Source organism: Dendropsophus ebraccatus, chromosome 11 (genome assembly GCF_027789765.1).
Source record: "Dendropsophus ebraccatus isolate aDenEbr1 chromosome 11, aDenEbr1.pat, whole genome shotgun sequence".
NCBI classification, from domain to species: Eukaryota; Metazoa; Chordata; class Amphibia; order Anura; family Hylidae; genus Dendropsophus; species Dendropsophus ebraccatus.
Window position 1 is genome coordinate 33679471 of NC_091464.1, and position 16985 is coordinate 33696455.

The 16985-nt window shown below is 43.0% G+C and overlaps 1 protein-coding gene across 5 annotated transcripts in view; it reads left to right on the forward strand.

The window, feature by feature from the left end:
• LOC138768126 (arylsulfatase H-like) overlaps positions 1 to 11318 on the forward strand; it is a 30532-nt gene extending 19214 nt beyond the window's left edge. For all 5 annotated transcript variants that reach the window (XM_069946195.1, XM_069946196.1, XM_069946197.1 and 2 more), the window contains exons 7-11: positions 3864 to 4000; positions 4659 to 4793; positions 7724 to 7886; positions 8298 to 8419; positions 10649 to 11318. In XM_069946195.1, coding sequence (XP_069802296.1) covers positions 3864 to 4000; positions 4659 to 4793; positions 7724 to 7886; positions 8298 to 8419; positions 10649 to 11019 — 928 coding nt within the window. In that variant the 3' untranslated portion in view covers positions 11020 to 11318. The remainder of the gene's footprint in view (positions 1 to 3863; positions 4001 to 4658; positions 4794 to 7723; positions 7887 to 8297; positions 8420 to 10648) is intronic.
• The last annotated feature ends 5667 nt before the right edge of the window (positions 11319 to 16985 follow it).

The following is a 16985-nucleotide window of genomic DNA, read 5'->3' on the forward strand; positions in this document are numbered from 1 at the left end:
AGAGCGCTGGTGGAATGCAGGCTAAAGTTTAAACAGCTCACAATAGTGTGTTCAGCGATTTGTAGTTTGAAAGAGTGTAGAAGAATACTCATGTTTAGATACTGTGCTATCTAACCGCCTTCTGCCCAACCAGTTCAGCGAGTGCCAGGTTGGGTAGTACGAGCCCCAGGACTTTACTACTGGGCGTAGTAGACTTTCCAAGACCCCCCCCCCCCCAAGAGAGTTGTGCATTATGCAATAAGATACTTCAGCTTGCTGCTCTTTGTCTTACTGGGGATCAGTTACTTGCTGTGATAACTGTCCTGAGAATACTTGAGAAGGATCCCTGGCGTAGAGAAGGTGTACCTTAGAGGACGATTACCCCTCCTGGGGGCTTACCAGTACATGATAGTAAAAGTCCCTTGCATAGAAGAGTCTCTCTGGAGCTGCTGTCTTAAATCTTAAAGGGTTTATCCAGGGCTAAAAAAACATGGTGTGGTTTGCAATTAAGCTTCATCTACTGCAATGGAACTGAGTTTCAAACCCTACCCAATCTGGAGACAAGAGTGATGCAAAAGTGGCCATGTTATTGAAGCACTGGTAACCTCTTTAAGTCTTGACACCCCCCCCTCCCCGAGGAACATACCACTCTTTTATAGGTGTCCCACTTTTAGGGCTGTGTGGGGAAAGGAGAGGGAAGAAGTGTAGTTGGTGGAGAAAAGTGTGAGGCACCTGCGGTTGGACAGAACAGTAAACCAACAAAGAACCAAGTTAACCCATTCCCTTCAACTGTGCTCATGGAGACAATATACAGAGCCATGAAACAAAGTGAGACCTCTAGTGGGTAACATTACAGTGTGGGGCTTTAAAGAAGTACTCTGGCACTTTTTATATAGCGCTACCCTTAAAGCGACTCTGTACTTACAATCTGTCCCCCCAAAACCTCTTGTACCTTCGGATAGCTGCTTTTAATCCAAGATCTGTCCTGGGGCCCGTTCGGCAGGTGATGCAGTTATTGTCCTAAAAAACAACTTTTAAACTTGCAGCCTTGTGTCAAACGGCCGTGGCCTAGAGTATCTGCGCCCTAACCTTGCACCACCCCTCCGTCCCTCCTCCCCACCCTCCTCATCATTAGGAATGCCACTGGCAGGATTTTTCCTATTCCTCTGCAGTGAACACTGTACGAGTGCCTTAACGATCAAGCCCATGTACAGTGTTCACACAGCTGATGAATAGGAGAATACCTGCCTGGGGCATTACTTATGATGAAGAGGGCGGGGAGGAGGGACAGAGAGGTTGTGCCAGCCTAATGCACTGACACTGTAGGCCACGCCAGTTTGACACAGGGCTGCAAGTTTAAAAATTGTTTTTTTACGACAATAACTGCATCACCAGCCGAACAGACTCCAGGACAGATCTTGCATTAAAAGCAGCTATCTGAAGGTACAAGCGGTTTGGGGTGGGCAGATTGTGGGTACAGAGTCACTTTTACTTATTTATTTATTTTATTTTATTTGTATAGCGCACACAGATTCCGCAGCGCTTCCCCTATCTGTATGTTTTTGGGTGTGGGAGGAAACCGGAGTACCCGGAGGAAACCCACGCAAACACGGAGAGAACATACAAACTCTTTGTAGATGTTGCCCTTGGTGGGCGCTTCAAAGCTACAGTGCTAACCACTGAGCCACCGTAAAACTTAATAAATCTCTTATTCTTACCTCACTCATCTCAGTAGTGACAGCCTACTCAGTCAATCACTGGCCCGGGTGCTATCTCATCTTAGTCAGTTATTGGAGGGTTGTCATTACAGAGACGAGTTTTACGTTTTACTATTTTTGGTGTTTTTTATGACATATTGTCAGATCCTGTTCCACAGCTGAATCATGACCTCCTTCAGTGCCTTCATGAATGTTGAGGTGTGTTTCTCAACATGTCGCATTGACATTGTCCACAGGTCCTCAACAGGTCTGAGGCTGGGTGTACTGAAGTTTGGTATTGCTGTGATCGTACTGACCCAGATAAAAGTCTAATGTAATTTTCCACACATTGAAGGACGTATATTGAAAGCACAAAACAGAGATAAAAATATTTTTTTTTCCATCAATTGTTCCCACAAAAAAAGGTATCAACATGTCACATTAAAAAGTAAAACGTGGCCAACAGAAATCAACCCCTTATTTCCCTGAAAAAAAGAGTTATAGCACTTAAGGCCCTATTCCACGGGACGACTTGAGAAGCAAACAAGCGCTCTCAGTGCTCGTTTGCTCCTCGTTCCCCGCTCACTGACGCCACTATTCCACGCGGCAGCAGCGATCGGATGAGTCTGGGGAGGGGCAGGGGGAGCTGCGGGGGGGGGGCTGCCCGGGTGATCGCTAGATCGTCCGGGCAGCCTATAGCATACAGCAGGGTCTGCTGCCGCCGCTCCTATTCCACAAAGCGTCGGCAGCAGATCGTTGCTTAATCAGTTGTTTGTTTTTCAACATGCAACGATCAGCCGACATGAACGATGTCGACTGATCGTTGCCTTCTATCGAATGGATATGGCGGATAATTGTTCCGTGGAATAGGGCCTTTAGAATGCTACAATGAAAAAATTAAGATGAAGACTTGGCTTGGTCACTAAAGAGTTTAATGGCTAATTAGCTAGGCGCGGCGATAGGCTTCTCCGGCTAATACCTGTGGTACCTAGCTGCTGACAGATATTTGCTAATGCTGCGTTCGGAATCGCCTGGACTATTAAATTATCACATTCCTGATCTCACACGGTAAACGACATAAGCTCAAAAACCTGCCAAAGTGCAAAATTGCTGATTTTTGGTCACATCCAATCCAGAAAAATTGTAATAAAAAGTGATCAAAAGGTCACATATATGCAAGAAAGCTGCCAATAGAAAGTACAGATCATGGTGCATAATGTTGCGTTTACACGGAACGATAATTCGCCCGATCGTACGATTAACGATTTTGAAGTAATGATTTTTTTTAAATAACGATCAGCGTTTAGACGGAACGATATATCGTACGGAAAAATCGTTTTGCGATCTCTTAAGTCTATCTTGCACATAGGTTAAATTGGTGAACGACTGTTTACACGGAACGATCTGCGAATTTTTTGTGAACGACGAACGACGATTTGAGAACATGTTCAAAAATCAAAATGAACGATTTGTCGTTTGATCATTCGCCGCGTTTACACGTTCGAAATCGATCGTTATCGGGCAAATTCGCACGATAATCATTCCGTGTAAACGCAGCATAAAATGACACCTTATATAGCCCCATAAACCAAAAAAGAAAAAGCTTTATAAGAATGGTAATAAAGCAATTTTAAACACATTTTGTTTTGTTAAAAAGGTTTTAATTTTTTAAAATCAATAAAATAAAAGTCATATAAGTTGCCAATCGTGTTGACTTGAGGAACAGCCGCCCGTCAGTGCAATGACAGCTGTTGGTAGGTTATTCTAGGTTCGGTGGACTAATTGGCCTTTGGGTGTGTCTTTAATTGAAAAGTCTATTGAATTTAATAATAAAGACGGTGAAAAAAGAAAACCGGTAAGTGAACAATTAAAAAATAATGTTGATTGTTTGCAAAAGACGTACGAAAATAATTGTCATGATCGTTATTTTGACGTCTGCGCAGACAATGTCCATTATTTATGCCTTTTTAAAAAGAAAAAGTCGACACTTTTTCACTTTTTTTTTTTACCTAGTGTGAAAATGCACTAGACACTGGACAATAGTGTCTGTCATTGCAAAGTACAATTGGTGTCACAATGCAAGCGCTATGGCCTTTTAAACACGAGGAGGAAAAAACAAAAGTGCAAAACTGAAAATTGGCTTTGTCCTTAAGGGGTTAACTTATGTCATTCTCTGTTTATTTTAAGAAATAAGAATGCTCCTTTCCTGCTCATCGTTTCCTTTCTCCACGTTCACACTCCAATGATAACCACAAAAGCATTTACTGGAAAAAGTAAGCATGGGATTTATGGGGATAATGTTGAAGAAATGGACTTTATGATTGGTAAGTCATAGATACAACGGGGCAAATTTACTATTTAAGATGCACCAGAATTGTGTCCTAATTTGTGCAAAAATTCACATATATGCTTTGCAATAAGAAAGTATGGCTTAGATGAAATGGGATATGGCCTAGTGAAAAAGTCTATATGCAAAATTTTACCCAAATTTTGGTGCATAGTAAGTTTAAAAAAAACTTCTGATATGTCCTAGAGAGTTTTAATTGGTAGAAGTCCACATGCTGAGATCCCCACTAATCACATTGTAGAAATGGACTGGATGCAGCATATACTATGCTAATCTGTACCACTTGTGGATATCATCTGTAGTATGTGATTTCTTTATGTTTCTTAGAGCCATTTAAAGGGATTCTGTTATCAGTTAATGACCTGCTGTTTTATGTTAATTATATTTAAAATAAATATTTAGGTATATTAACATATATGTAATATATTGAGTGTTTTGGTGATATTTTTGTGATTCTCCATATTATAAATAATCCTAAAATCTTGCAAATTTTAGTCTGGCCTCTAGGCCTAATAATCAGCGGACATTTCCTATTTTGTAGAGATCACCTTGTAGCAGTGTTTTGCATATCAGAGCCCAGATAACAGTGAAACAGCACGGTAAAATTTGACACCAGTTTATATTTTTTTTTTCAGGTTCAGTAGTGAACACTATTGATAATGCAGGATTAGAGAACAACACAATGATATATTTTGCCTCTGACCATGGTGGACACATAGAGTCTAAAGAAGGCAAACTCCAAGCTGGAGGTTGGAATGGAATTTACAGAGGTGAGAAAAGTACAAAATAGTATTATCATTAGAGATGAGCGAACCTCGAGCATGCTCGAGTCCATCCGAACCCGATCGTTCAGCATTTGATTTTTCGGTGGCTGCTAAAGTTGGATAAAGCTCTAAGGTTGTTTGGAAAACATGGATACAACCAATGACTATATCCATGTTTTCCACATAGCCTTAGGGCTTTATCCAACTTCAGCAGCCACCGCTAATCAACTGCCAAACGATCGGGTTCAGATGGACTCGAGCATGCTCAAGGTTCGCTCATCTCTAATTATCATATAAAAACTGCAAACTAAACTGAAATACAAGGTCTCATACAGCCACAATCATGACTACTGTTTTCATTTCAGGGAGTTTCGTATTCACACCATTCATGGTAAAACTGACATGTTATGCATGTTCCTCAAGTTGTTACGATTACAAAGATATGTAGATTGCATAACTTTTACATTATTTGATGGCTTTTAAAGAAATGAAAACCTTTTTATTTAAACTAAATGGGGGACATTTATTAAGTCCGACTTTTTTTACGCCGGACTTATAAATGTCCCCCCATCTCTGGCGCTACGGAGATTTATGTAGAGGCGGACTGCCTCTACATAAATCCCGTGCGCGTTGGTGCGCACAGCCGAAAACCTACGACACCTGAAAGGTGGAGTAGGTTTTCGGCGTATCTTTTAGTTTGAAAAATGATAAACTAAGAGTCCGAGTCCGCGCCCCCCGTTCTGCCCCCTCCACACCCACTCCCCGCCCCCCCCCCCCCCCCCCACACACACACACACACACACACACAGGCGTACCCGGCGGAAAGGGGCGATTTGCGAGTGTTTTATGAACTAGCTGATCCCGGAGCCTGGCGGCTATGGCCTATGGATGGTGCCGCCCCTCCGCTAACTGTGGGCACAGGGAGAGGTAAGTTAGTGTTTGTAATCAATTCAGGCGAAATTTTATAATCCGAAGGACTTCCTCTTTAAAACTAAAATAGTCATGTCATTGTAGGGTTCAAATATATTTGAAAGGCTTGAAGCAATGTTGGCAAAATCAGATGGAGGACAGGTTCTGTTTTTACTAAAGTAGATTACAACACTGTACTGCTTTCTATCCCCAAGGATCTAATCACTTACTGGATTCCTCTTTAAACTGTGATCAAGCTGTCACCATGCTACAGTGCACACACCTTCCCATAATCCACCTTGTTTGTAGTCTCAGTGAAGACCAACTGCCAGTACTTCCAAGAAATTGCAGTTAAAGGGGTATTCCAGGGAAAATTGATAAATTGGTAATGGAAAGGGTTAACCAAGGTTAACCCTTTCCTAATATACTTACCTGTCCTTTATTGCTCCCCCAAGGAGATCTGCGGTCCGGCCACGTGATCTTCCAGATTACGACTCGTGGATCCTCTTCTTCTTCCGGTTCGGTGACGTCACCATACCCGGCCGGCGTGTGGCTCTCTGTCTTATTAGCGGCAGAGCACTGAACCCTGACTGGCTTGGTAGCGTGTAGCCAATCAGGGTTTAGTGTTCTGCCTCTCCACACACACCAGTTACATCTGCAGGGTCTGCGTCAGCACGTCATTGTGAGGGGTCCCTGCGGGGTGCCATCCGACATCACTCTGCAGGACACCCCTCCCCCCCCGTGTCAGTGATGCCGACCTGAGTCCCGGGAGGGGAAGGGATACGGCGGGCGGCATCGCTGACACGGAGGGGGGGGGGAGGTCCTGCAGAGTGATGTCGGATGTCACACAACAGCACCCTGCAGGGACCCCTCACAGTGACCGGCCCCCCTCCCTGAGTAATCATTCATATACACAGATCACTCACCCCCGGTGTAAGCAGGCTGCAGCGGCGCTGGACCCGATCTCGGCGCCTTTTTCAAGCAGCTATCCTCAGCTGACAGGCGCTGTGTACAGAGCAAGGAAGAAATCTCTCCTGCCTCACACACAGCGCCTGTCAGCTGAGGATAGCTGCTTGAAAAAGGCGCCGAGATCGGGTCCAGCGCCGCTGCAGCCTGCTTACACCGGGGGTGAGTGATCTGTGTATATGAATGATTACTCAGGGAGGGGGGCCGGGGGGATCACAATGATAACACAGGGAGGGGGGCCGGGGGGGATCACAATGATAACACAGGGAGGGGGGCCGGTCACTGTGAGGGGTCCCTGCAGGGTGCTGTTGTGTGACATCCGACATCACTCTGCAGGACCTCCCCCCCCCCCCTCCGTGTCAGCGATGCAGCCCGCCGTATCCCTTCCCCTCCCGGGACTCAGGTCGGCATCACTGACACGGGGGGGAGGGGTGTCCTGCAGAGTGATGTCGGATGGCACCCCGCAGGGACCCCTCACAATGACGTGCTGACGCAGACCCTGCAGATGTAACTGGTGTGTGTGGAGAGGCAGAACACTAAACCCTGATTGGCTACACGCTACCAAGCCAGTCAGGGTTCAGTGCTCTGCCGCTAATAAGACAGAGAGCCACACGCCGGCCGGGTATGGTGACGTCACCGAACCGGAAGAAGAAGAGGATCCACGAGTCGTAAGCTGGAAGATCACGTGGCCGGACCGCAGATCTCCTTGGGGGAGCAATAAAGGACAGGTAAGTATATTAGGAAAGGGTTAACCTTGGTTAACCCTTTCCATTACCAATTTATCAATTTTCCCTGGAATACCCCTTTAAGCTGAGCATGCCTGACCCACCTTAGTGGACATTGGAGATTAGAAAGTCTATATCTCTCAAATAGGACATTTCAGAAATACTTGTACATTTCAACTATGACCAATGATTGGCTTTAGTGGTCACATGTCTTTGTCAAGAGGGACCAAGATGTACAGAAATTGGTAACAACAGGAAATTTGCCATAAATGTATTATTTTAAACGGGTTGTTTGAAGGACATTTACAATATGTATGTATGATGTAAAATTCCTAGGTGGAAAAGGTATGGCTGGCTGGGAAGGTGGTATTCGAGTGCCAGGGATATTCCAGTGGCCTGGTGTGATTCCTTCTAATGTGGAAATTGATGAACCCACAAGTCTAATGGATATCTATCCAACCTTGGTCCACTTGGGTGGTGGTGACTTACCCAAAGACAGGTTTGTACTACAAGGCTTTTATTCCCTCACCTGTGTTCCTAACCTTATCACTGCTAAGGTGTCATAATATCACTCCTTAGTGATAGCTTATCCCAGCATGTCACCTTTTAAAAGACAACTCTGGCGCTGATTTAAAAAAAAAAAAAAAAAAATGAACTGAAGCTGGAAAAAAAGCACTTTATAATTATTTCCTGTAATAAGTGTATATTGGTGATTTGTATAACTTTTGGGGGGCAACAGAATACTTTAATAAAATGTTTTGCCGGACTTCTCCTTTAATTGTTTTAAATCCATATGCAATGAGCTCCCCCTAGTGGTGGCTGTATGAGTGGGGATTTGGAGCTTAGAATTTTAGTTAAGCTTAAATGAAAGCAAAAACCTACAGCTACTTTTTTTTTTCTGGTACATTAGAATAATTGATGGAAGAGACCTAATGCCTTTACTCACAAAGAAAACAGCTCACTCAGAACATGAGTTTCTTTTCCATTACTGTGGCTTCCTTCTACACGCTGTCCGCTGGCATCAAAAAGAGAGTAAGTTTGTTTTAAATTTACCATAAAATGTAATAAAATCACTGTTATTGCTTTATTGTTTTTAACGCCTTTAAGACAGAGCCCTTTGATGCACAAAAGTCCTGTTCAAATTAACGCAATGTTCCTCCTCACCTTCTAAGAGCCATAGCGCTTTTATTTTTCCACCTACAAGGCTGTTTGGGGTGTCATTTTTTGCACCATGATCTCTAGTTTTTATTAATATCATATTGGTATAACAGATTTTGATTGCTCTTTATTATTATTTTTTGTGATATATAATTTAATAAAATAAGCAATCCTGGTGCGTTTTTTTTTTTTTGTTTCCACTTACGCCGTTCACCGTGCAGGAACAATGATGTTACATTTTAATCGGACAATTCTGCATGCTACGATATGTAATATGTTTATTTATTTATATTTTTATTTTTATAATGGGCAAGGGGGTCTTTTAAACTTTTATTGGGAAGTGGTTTATAAGGTGTTTTTTAATACTTTTCAAAACTTTTTTTATTACACTTTTTTCTTTTTACACTTTTATTTACTGTTAAAGATGCAATCATTAGATTGCATATACTGGTCTATGCTATGCCATAGCATAGCATAGATCAGTGTTATCGGCGATCTATGTATAGAACCTGCCTGAGAGCAGACTCTACACATAGATCGGCACATGCGATCTGTCACGCCGCGTTTAAGGGGTTAATGAGAGTCGGCTGCGGGATCGCAGCTGACTCTCATTACCTCCGGCGCTGGACACAGATGAGAGTGGCATAGCTCTTTTTGCAGCTATCCCGCTCACATCACAAAGCCCCCATCAGTGTCGGAACGTATATATACATTCCTACTGCACGGGGTATGTGCAGTAGGAACGTATATGTACAGATTACTGACGGGAAGGGGTTAAAGAGGTACTCAGGCAAAGCTTACTTTGAATGGAACACAGCCACCGGTGGTGTAACGTCACAGCACAGCTGCTTTCCACCTCCGCCATCCTGTGCCATGACAGCTCCTGCTGAAGCATCTCTTACTTCAGGCTGTACCACTGTACTTTAGAGACAGTTTTTTGTCATACTCTCGCAAGAGACTCCCTCTACAGCTGACGTCACAACGCTGAATGGCTGCCCGGGAACACAACTACAGCTTCGCCAGAGTAGCCCTTTAACACAGTGTAGTTAATAGTCTCTGTTTTTAACACACACAAAAACTGGTGGATAAGTGGTCTCCATGTAAATCATCCACAATATATATTACTGTGTGCCTGTTGTAACAGGCAATAGGTGGATACCCAGTGTGCCACCCATCTGTTATGGATTTGGACCACTCCTGTGGTCACTGTCAAAGAAGCCCCTCTGTGTTACACAGAGCGATAATTTAGTGTGCATGTTTAAGCCCTTTAGGAGGCCGAGAAAGTGTGACTGCACACACCCTATTGGTTACATAGGGAAGTGCTAAGACAGCAGGAGAGTAGAGGGAGGTGCAAGCCCAACTCAGATTGCACAGATAACAGATGACCAAGTAGTTGGGTCGTATTACATGCCATGGAGAGGCCATGGTACAGTGTAGGGTCTGCCCCGACCATGAGGCCACCTTATTGTGGTAGTGTGGTTTACACTGTTTGTTAATGGTAACCAAGAGCCCCATTATTTTTGTGGGAATTTTTTTTAGCAGTTGGGGGGGAGGGGCTGCTTTTAACTATTTTAATGTCTGTAGTGGGTCGGTATCTTGCCATTGCGGTGAGCTGTTGCATTTTTCTGTGTTTTTGCAAGTAGTTGGGTTTGCCTGCAGGCACCGCATGCCGACAAGGACAAACTGCTGGTATAGCACCTGTTTTTCTGTCCTAGTGACTCATTACTTTAGCCTATGATCAGATGTGTCAGATTACTGTTAGATTTTCAGTGTTGAAATCAGCCACAAAATACAGCACAATAAATATGATTTACGGATTTTCAAAGCACAATTTATACAGTAATGGCCTGTTCACACTACGGAATCAGCACTGAAATTCCATGCGGAATTGGCGCCGAATCATGCCTTCTATCTAGTTGAATAGAAGGGCTCTCCACACCAACTCCGTAATGTAAACGGGCCCGAATCCAAATGGGTTTTGGGTCATATTACTATATACATTTAAACTACATTATTTATACACATATTTATGTTACATTTTAAATATACATTTTAAAATATCATGTGAAAAATAAATGTTGTCTGTGAATTTTGTTCTCCTAGGTGGCGCTATTTGGAAAGCTCACTATGTGACTCCAGTCTTTTTCCCAGAAGGTGCAGTGGGCTGTTATGATAGGATAGTTTGTGCTTGTGAAGGAGACCGTGTTCTTCACCATGACCCTCCATTGTTATTTGAATTATCAGCTGATCCTTCAGAATCCAGCCCTCTTGACCCCCATGTAGACCCGTATAAGACTGTACTGAACAGAATAAAGATGGCAGTGGCAGAACATCAGAAAACAGTCAGTGAGGTGCCTGTGCAGATATCTCGCCTCAATAACCTCTGGAGACCCTGGTTACAGCCGTGCTGTGGGATATTTCCTTTCTGCTGGTGTGATAAGGAAGACAGCAATGTCACAGAGATCCCTGAATAAATTAAGACAGCAACATCACAGAAATCCTTGGCTGAATTCTGCACTGACCTTTGAGACTCTTGGTTGGAAATCTTTGAAATGCTCTCCTGTCTTATAACCTGACATAGATTATCAAGCAGCGGACCAGTTTTATTGTTGTTTAACCTTTCAGAGCTGATTCCAGATGCAAAGCATGTGTTTGCTTCAATTCACCTATCATAATAATTTCTATATACCTCAATTGTAAATTAATCACTTTTAGGGTACAAACCCACACACCGTATACACAGCAGATACGCAACAAATACGCAGCAAATACGCAGCAGATTTGTTGGTACAGATTTGATGCTGTGTTAAGTTATTTAGATATAATCTGCTGCGTTTTTGCTGCGTATTTGCTGCGTGTTTGCTGCGTATTTGCTGCGTATCGCAGCAGTAAATACGCTGCTTATACGGCGTGTGGGTTTATACCCTTACACTGGACTCTAAAACAAAGTGTTCAGATGCAGATTTTTTTATTGACCCATCATTGAGTAAAGCAATAAATGTCTGTCACACACGTAGTTGCCATTAGTCCCGTTTTTTCCAGAACTCTCTTGATTTTCAAGGGATAGCCTGGCAAAATAATGTCCCCGATGTGTCCCGGGAAGCCCCGACCCCATGTGATTAACCACTAGCACTCCTATTGAGTGCTTATAGTTAAATAGTACACTGATAGAGGGAAGAACCCTTGGCTCCACTCTCTGACAGTACTTCTTTTGCCTGTAGGAAGTATTTTGCCTCAACACATTACACATGAAGTACTATTGAACAACAACCAAAAAGATATTACAGTTTCTAAACATACCAGTCCTCAAAGCAAAATCTAATAACATGTCAGTTTTTTGTAATAAAGGGGGAGATTTATCAAACATGGTGCCCCTAGGAACCAATCAAATTCCACCTTTCATTCCTCACAGGCTCTTAGGAAAATGAAAGGTGGAATCTGATTGGTTGCTAGGGGCAACTGAGCCACTTTACACCACGTTTGATAAATCTCCCCCAAAATGTAATAAAAAGATGATCCTAAACCCGAGGTATCTTTTGTCCTCTCCAGAATAAAATACTCATAAACACATTAAAAGCATAAAACATACAAATGCATAAGGGGCCCTTATAGTGCAGTAGATCAATAGCAAGCCTAGCAAGATATTACAGTACAGTTGAATAATATAAGTAGTTAGACCCCTAGAAGCCATACACAGCTTATACATATTGCTATAGGCCTAATACTGGGGTGTGTAATATGCTGGGGGCCTAATACTGGGGTGTGTAATGTGCTGGGGCTCTGATTCCGGGTCTATAATATGCCAGGGGCCTGATACTGGGGTGTGTATTATATTGGAAGCCTGATACTGGGGTATGTAATATGCTGGGGGGCCTGATACTTGGATGTATCATATATTCCTTCTTTTATCTTAACTGTAAGGTCCATACAATGAGGACAATATAGGAACAACCCAGGTATAACTAAACCCACAATAGGCCACATCCATCCAAGCCACATCCTTCACTGTCGAAGCCAAATTATCTCTGGAAAAATGTCCATTATTGGCAACTATGCAAACACTGATTACAAATGCCAGAAAATTGTGATGGTGCATTCATTACTCAGTGTTCTACTACATGGCTTACAAACAAGGGGACCTAGACCAAAGGTGCAGATACCCTGCTGATAATCCTGGTTCTACTCAGTGCATAATGGTATTATGGTAGCATTCACAAAGGGCTAACGCACACGTCCGTACAATTACATCCAGTCTTAGATCTGCACAGTTCATCAGTAATATTTTTTTTTTATGTATTTTTTGGACCATCAATTCACTACGATCATATAGCCAATGTGAACGAGCCCCTATAAGGCTGCACTGTTTTAAAGAGGCTTCTCAGTTCCAGGACAACCCTGACTTTATACAACAGTGGGATGGATTAAACCATATACATTCCATGAATCTCACAAATTTTATCCTAAAACAAAATGAACTTGAAAATAAAAAAAATAATGGATGAACAGTGCAAATCTGAGTTGCGAACAAGGCTTACAGAACAAGCGCTCATGGAATTTCAGAAAGGACTAGATGCTTAACTAGCCAAGCTTCAAAATGAGATAAAAGCTCCAATATTCCAGCTATCATCCTGCACATATGAAAAAAACAGTAACATACAGCCAATATTTAAGACTTTGGGCGTATAAACAGCACCAATCACATGTATTTAAAGCAGGCAGTGGAACTTACTACTAGACTGATATGGCATGGTTATACACCAAGTGATTGAGCACACTAACGTTTTCCACAGATTTTATATGAATTCGCTGTAGTAACCTCTGTATAAATATAAGCTATAGGTCATATGTTTTACATATATCATGGCCGTTGTTGCAGTTTGCAACAACGGACGTGATTTATGCAAAACGTGTTGCATTTGAATGAATGGATTCCCGGCCAGAGTGTATACACATAGTATACACTCCAGTCGGGATTCCATCTGGCCACACAAAAACCTGACATGTCAGTCTTCTGCGGTCGCTATTCATTGAATAGCGGGCGCACAAGACATGTCAGTTCACACAATGGAGCATGCGGCTCCGGCCGCACGCTCCATTCTGTGCAGCGGTGAATTGGGATGCGGGCACACACGTATGCACCCGCATCCCAATTCATCAGAACTGAAGATCATCCGGCCGGTACTGCAGCACCGGCCGTTCTCTGACCCTGCCATCTTACAGAACAGCCCGTGTCTTATGCCATGTGAACATGGCCATAATGTTTACCCTTAGACTGTGGCCCCTATTAACAGATGTGTAAAAAAGCTGCACATGTGGCCTGTACACCATAGTGCACCACTGTTTACTGTATAGGGGATGGGACACAGCTGTTTACTGTATAGGGGATGGGACACAGCTGTTTACTGTATAGGGGATGGGACACAGCTGTTTACTGTATAGGGAACTCAGGTTTACTCTGCTGGAAGACTGAAATGTTTCTCACTTTATAGATATACAATACAGTACAAAAAAAAAAAAAAAGTGCAGTGATTGTTTTGTACTGAATTGTATGGAATTCTACCATTACAAATCTGTACTGCCACATACTAGTCCAACTCATTCTGTATACTAGACACCGGCTACACAGCTCTCACAGAAAATCACCCACAATCTAGCCACAATGCACCCACAATCCACCCTCAAATCTACTCCTCTCCGTCCCTATATCTCTCTCTCAAGATCTCAAGCTGTCTTCACTGAACAAAGTTAATCGGTACAACACAGTATGAGTTGACTGAGGCTACTTAGACCTTTTTCACTGTTTTCTCTGTGATCCATGAAACACCATCCGTACATGCATTCGTATCTGTAAAATATTGAACTGATCAAAAGTATTTAAGTGGTTTGCCTACATCTCCTTCACGATTTTCAAGGACGTCCCAGATGTGACATCCGTGACGCCTGGGAAAAACACGGATCCCATAGACTTGTACTTTTAATCAGTAAAGCAATCACAATCGACACTATGCCCATTTCCTATTTTGTTACGGAAAAGATCGCAGATCAAAAATTTAACGGACTGTATAAATAACCCTGTATACATCACTAAGTTGAAGCATAATTCTGCAACTTTGTGTAAAGTGGGAATAAGGCCTAAGTTTGTAAGGCAGACACTCAATTTACTGTTCTTAGTAAATTGGCATAACACACTAGAAGTTGAGGGCGACCACTAAGGTTGGAAGGCGAACGCTGAAATGAATGATCCCAGTAAATGGGTATAACATGCTAGGAGTTGCGTGCAAACACTAACTTAGTAAGAAACATGCTTAATTAATGAAGACTAATTTGTATAACACAGTAGGAGTGGAGAGCAACCACTGATTATGTAAGGTCCACACTCAGTTCACTAATGAAAACAAACTTGTATAACACAGTGGGAGTGGAGTGCAACCTCTAAATATGTAAGACGCATTTAGAAACTAATTTTTAGAACATAGTAGGAGTGGAGTGTGACCACTGATAATGAGTTTCTAGTGAGATGAGTAACTGTAGGAGTGTTTAGTAGAGGTATTACTAATATGCCGCATATGATATTCGAAATTGGTTTATATTAGAAAATCACTTAGTTGACAGCTCCAACAAAAAATAACCCACCATCAGCCCTCCTATGCTCTCCGCTCTTTCCCTAAATCGCTCTGTTAGTCTCTCCTAGCTCTGCAGTAACTGCCTGCTGTGATCCTGCTCTCTCTTTAACACACAGCCAACTGGCCACCTCTGGGAACTAATCATCACCATTTAGTTTTTTTTACTATTTCCTTAACGAATGGGTGGGAATTCGTTTCGCTCATCTCTAATCACAACATTGGCAAGTGAGCCTGTGTGCTTTGAAATGCCAGGAATGATTGCCAGTGTTAAAGCGGCGGCACGTGCCTCTGGCCGCGGCTGCGTTGTCTCCCCTGTACGCCACCGCACTGCTCTTTCCAGCCACGTCTCCATGTTGTCCCCTTCTAGCCCATTCTCCGCCTACTGCTCTGTCAGGCTGGCGCACACAAGCTCTGCTTAAAATTAAAGGGCCAGCGCCTTCCTAATTGGTAGTTTCACGCAAACACTCCCCTATATATTCCAGCACCTCCCTGATCCCTCTGTTGGATCCTCTGCATGCTTCGCTTTGCGTTTGGCTCCAGCTCTCTGTTGTTCCTGCCAGTTCTTCCTTTTCTTGGCTCCTGTCCGCCCTAGGTCCCAGCCTGTGTTCCTGCTGTCTGTGTTTCCTACCGTGAGTCCTGCTGTGTTCCTGCCCGCCTACCTGGTTCCTGCTACACCTCGTCCGCCTCCACTAGTAAGCTAAGTCCCAATCCGGCCCTGGTGTGAACCTAGCCTTACTAAAAACAACACATTTGTACTCCTTAAAGTAGATGGGTGTGGTCCACATCCAATTATCCCTTCATTGCTGTATGACACAACCCTTTTAAAGTAATATCGCTGGGTAGATTATACTACCTATTATACCACACATTTTTTCTGGTTATGGACAACCCTTTTAAATATCTCTTGGATGTTTCACCAGGTGAGGTGATTCCCTATCCCATGACAACTTCTCTGCCCATCCTGTTAAAGGGGAACTCTGGAGGAAATGGTATTCTTTCAAATCAACTGGTGTCTACAGGTTATATAGATTTGCAATTCACTTCTATTTAAAAATATTCCAGTACTTATCAGCTGTTGTATGCCATGCAGGAAGTAGTGTATTCTTTCCAGTTTGACAGTGTTCTCTGCTGCCACCTCTGTCCATGTCAGGAACTGTCTAGAACAGGAGCAAATCCCCATAGAAAACCTCTCCTGCTCTGGACAGTTGCTGACATGGACAGAAGTGGCAGCAGAGAGCACTGTGTCCAATTGGAAAGAATATACCGCTTCTTGCAGGACATACAGCAGCTGATAAGTACTGGAAGACTTAAGATATTTTATATAGAAGTAGATTACAAATCTATATAACTTTCTGCCACCAGTTAAAGGGGTTATCCAGCGCTACAAAAACATGGCCACTTTCCCCCTACTGTTGTCTCCAGTTTGGGTGGGGTTTTGAAACTCAGTTCCATTGAAGTAAATGGAGCTTAATTGCAAACCGCACCTGAACTGGAGAGAACAGTAGGGGAAAAGTGGCCATGTTTTTGTAGCGCTGGATAACCCCTTTAATTTGAAAGAAAGCATTTTTTTGCCGGAGTACCCCTTTAGCTCCCTACTCTCTTCCCTGTCATGCAGCATTTTAAGATTATGGGTCATTTTTAGACATCTGTTTCAGTGATCTAAAGTGCAGCAATGAGACCCCTGGCAAGAAATTTCTCAGCCATACAACTTTTGGCTTGGGTTGCTGCGATGTAAGTACTGTGACACTGCAGATGCATTGATTCGCAGCTATAGCATGATCTTGGAAGCTTCAGTGTATACAAGAACAGACACCTAA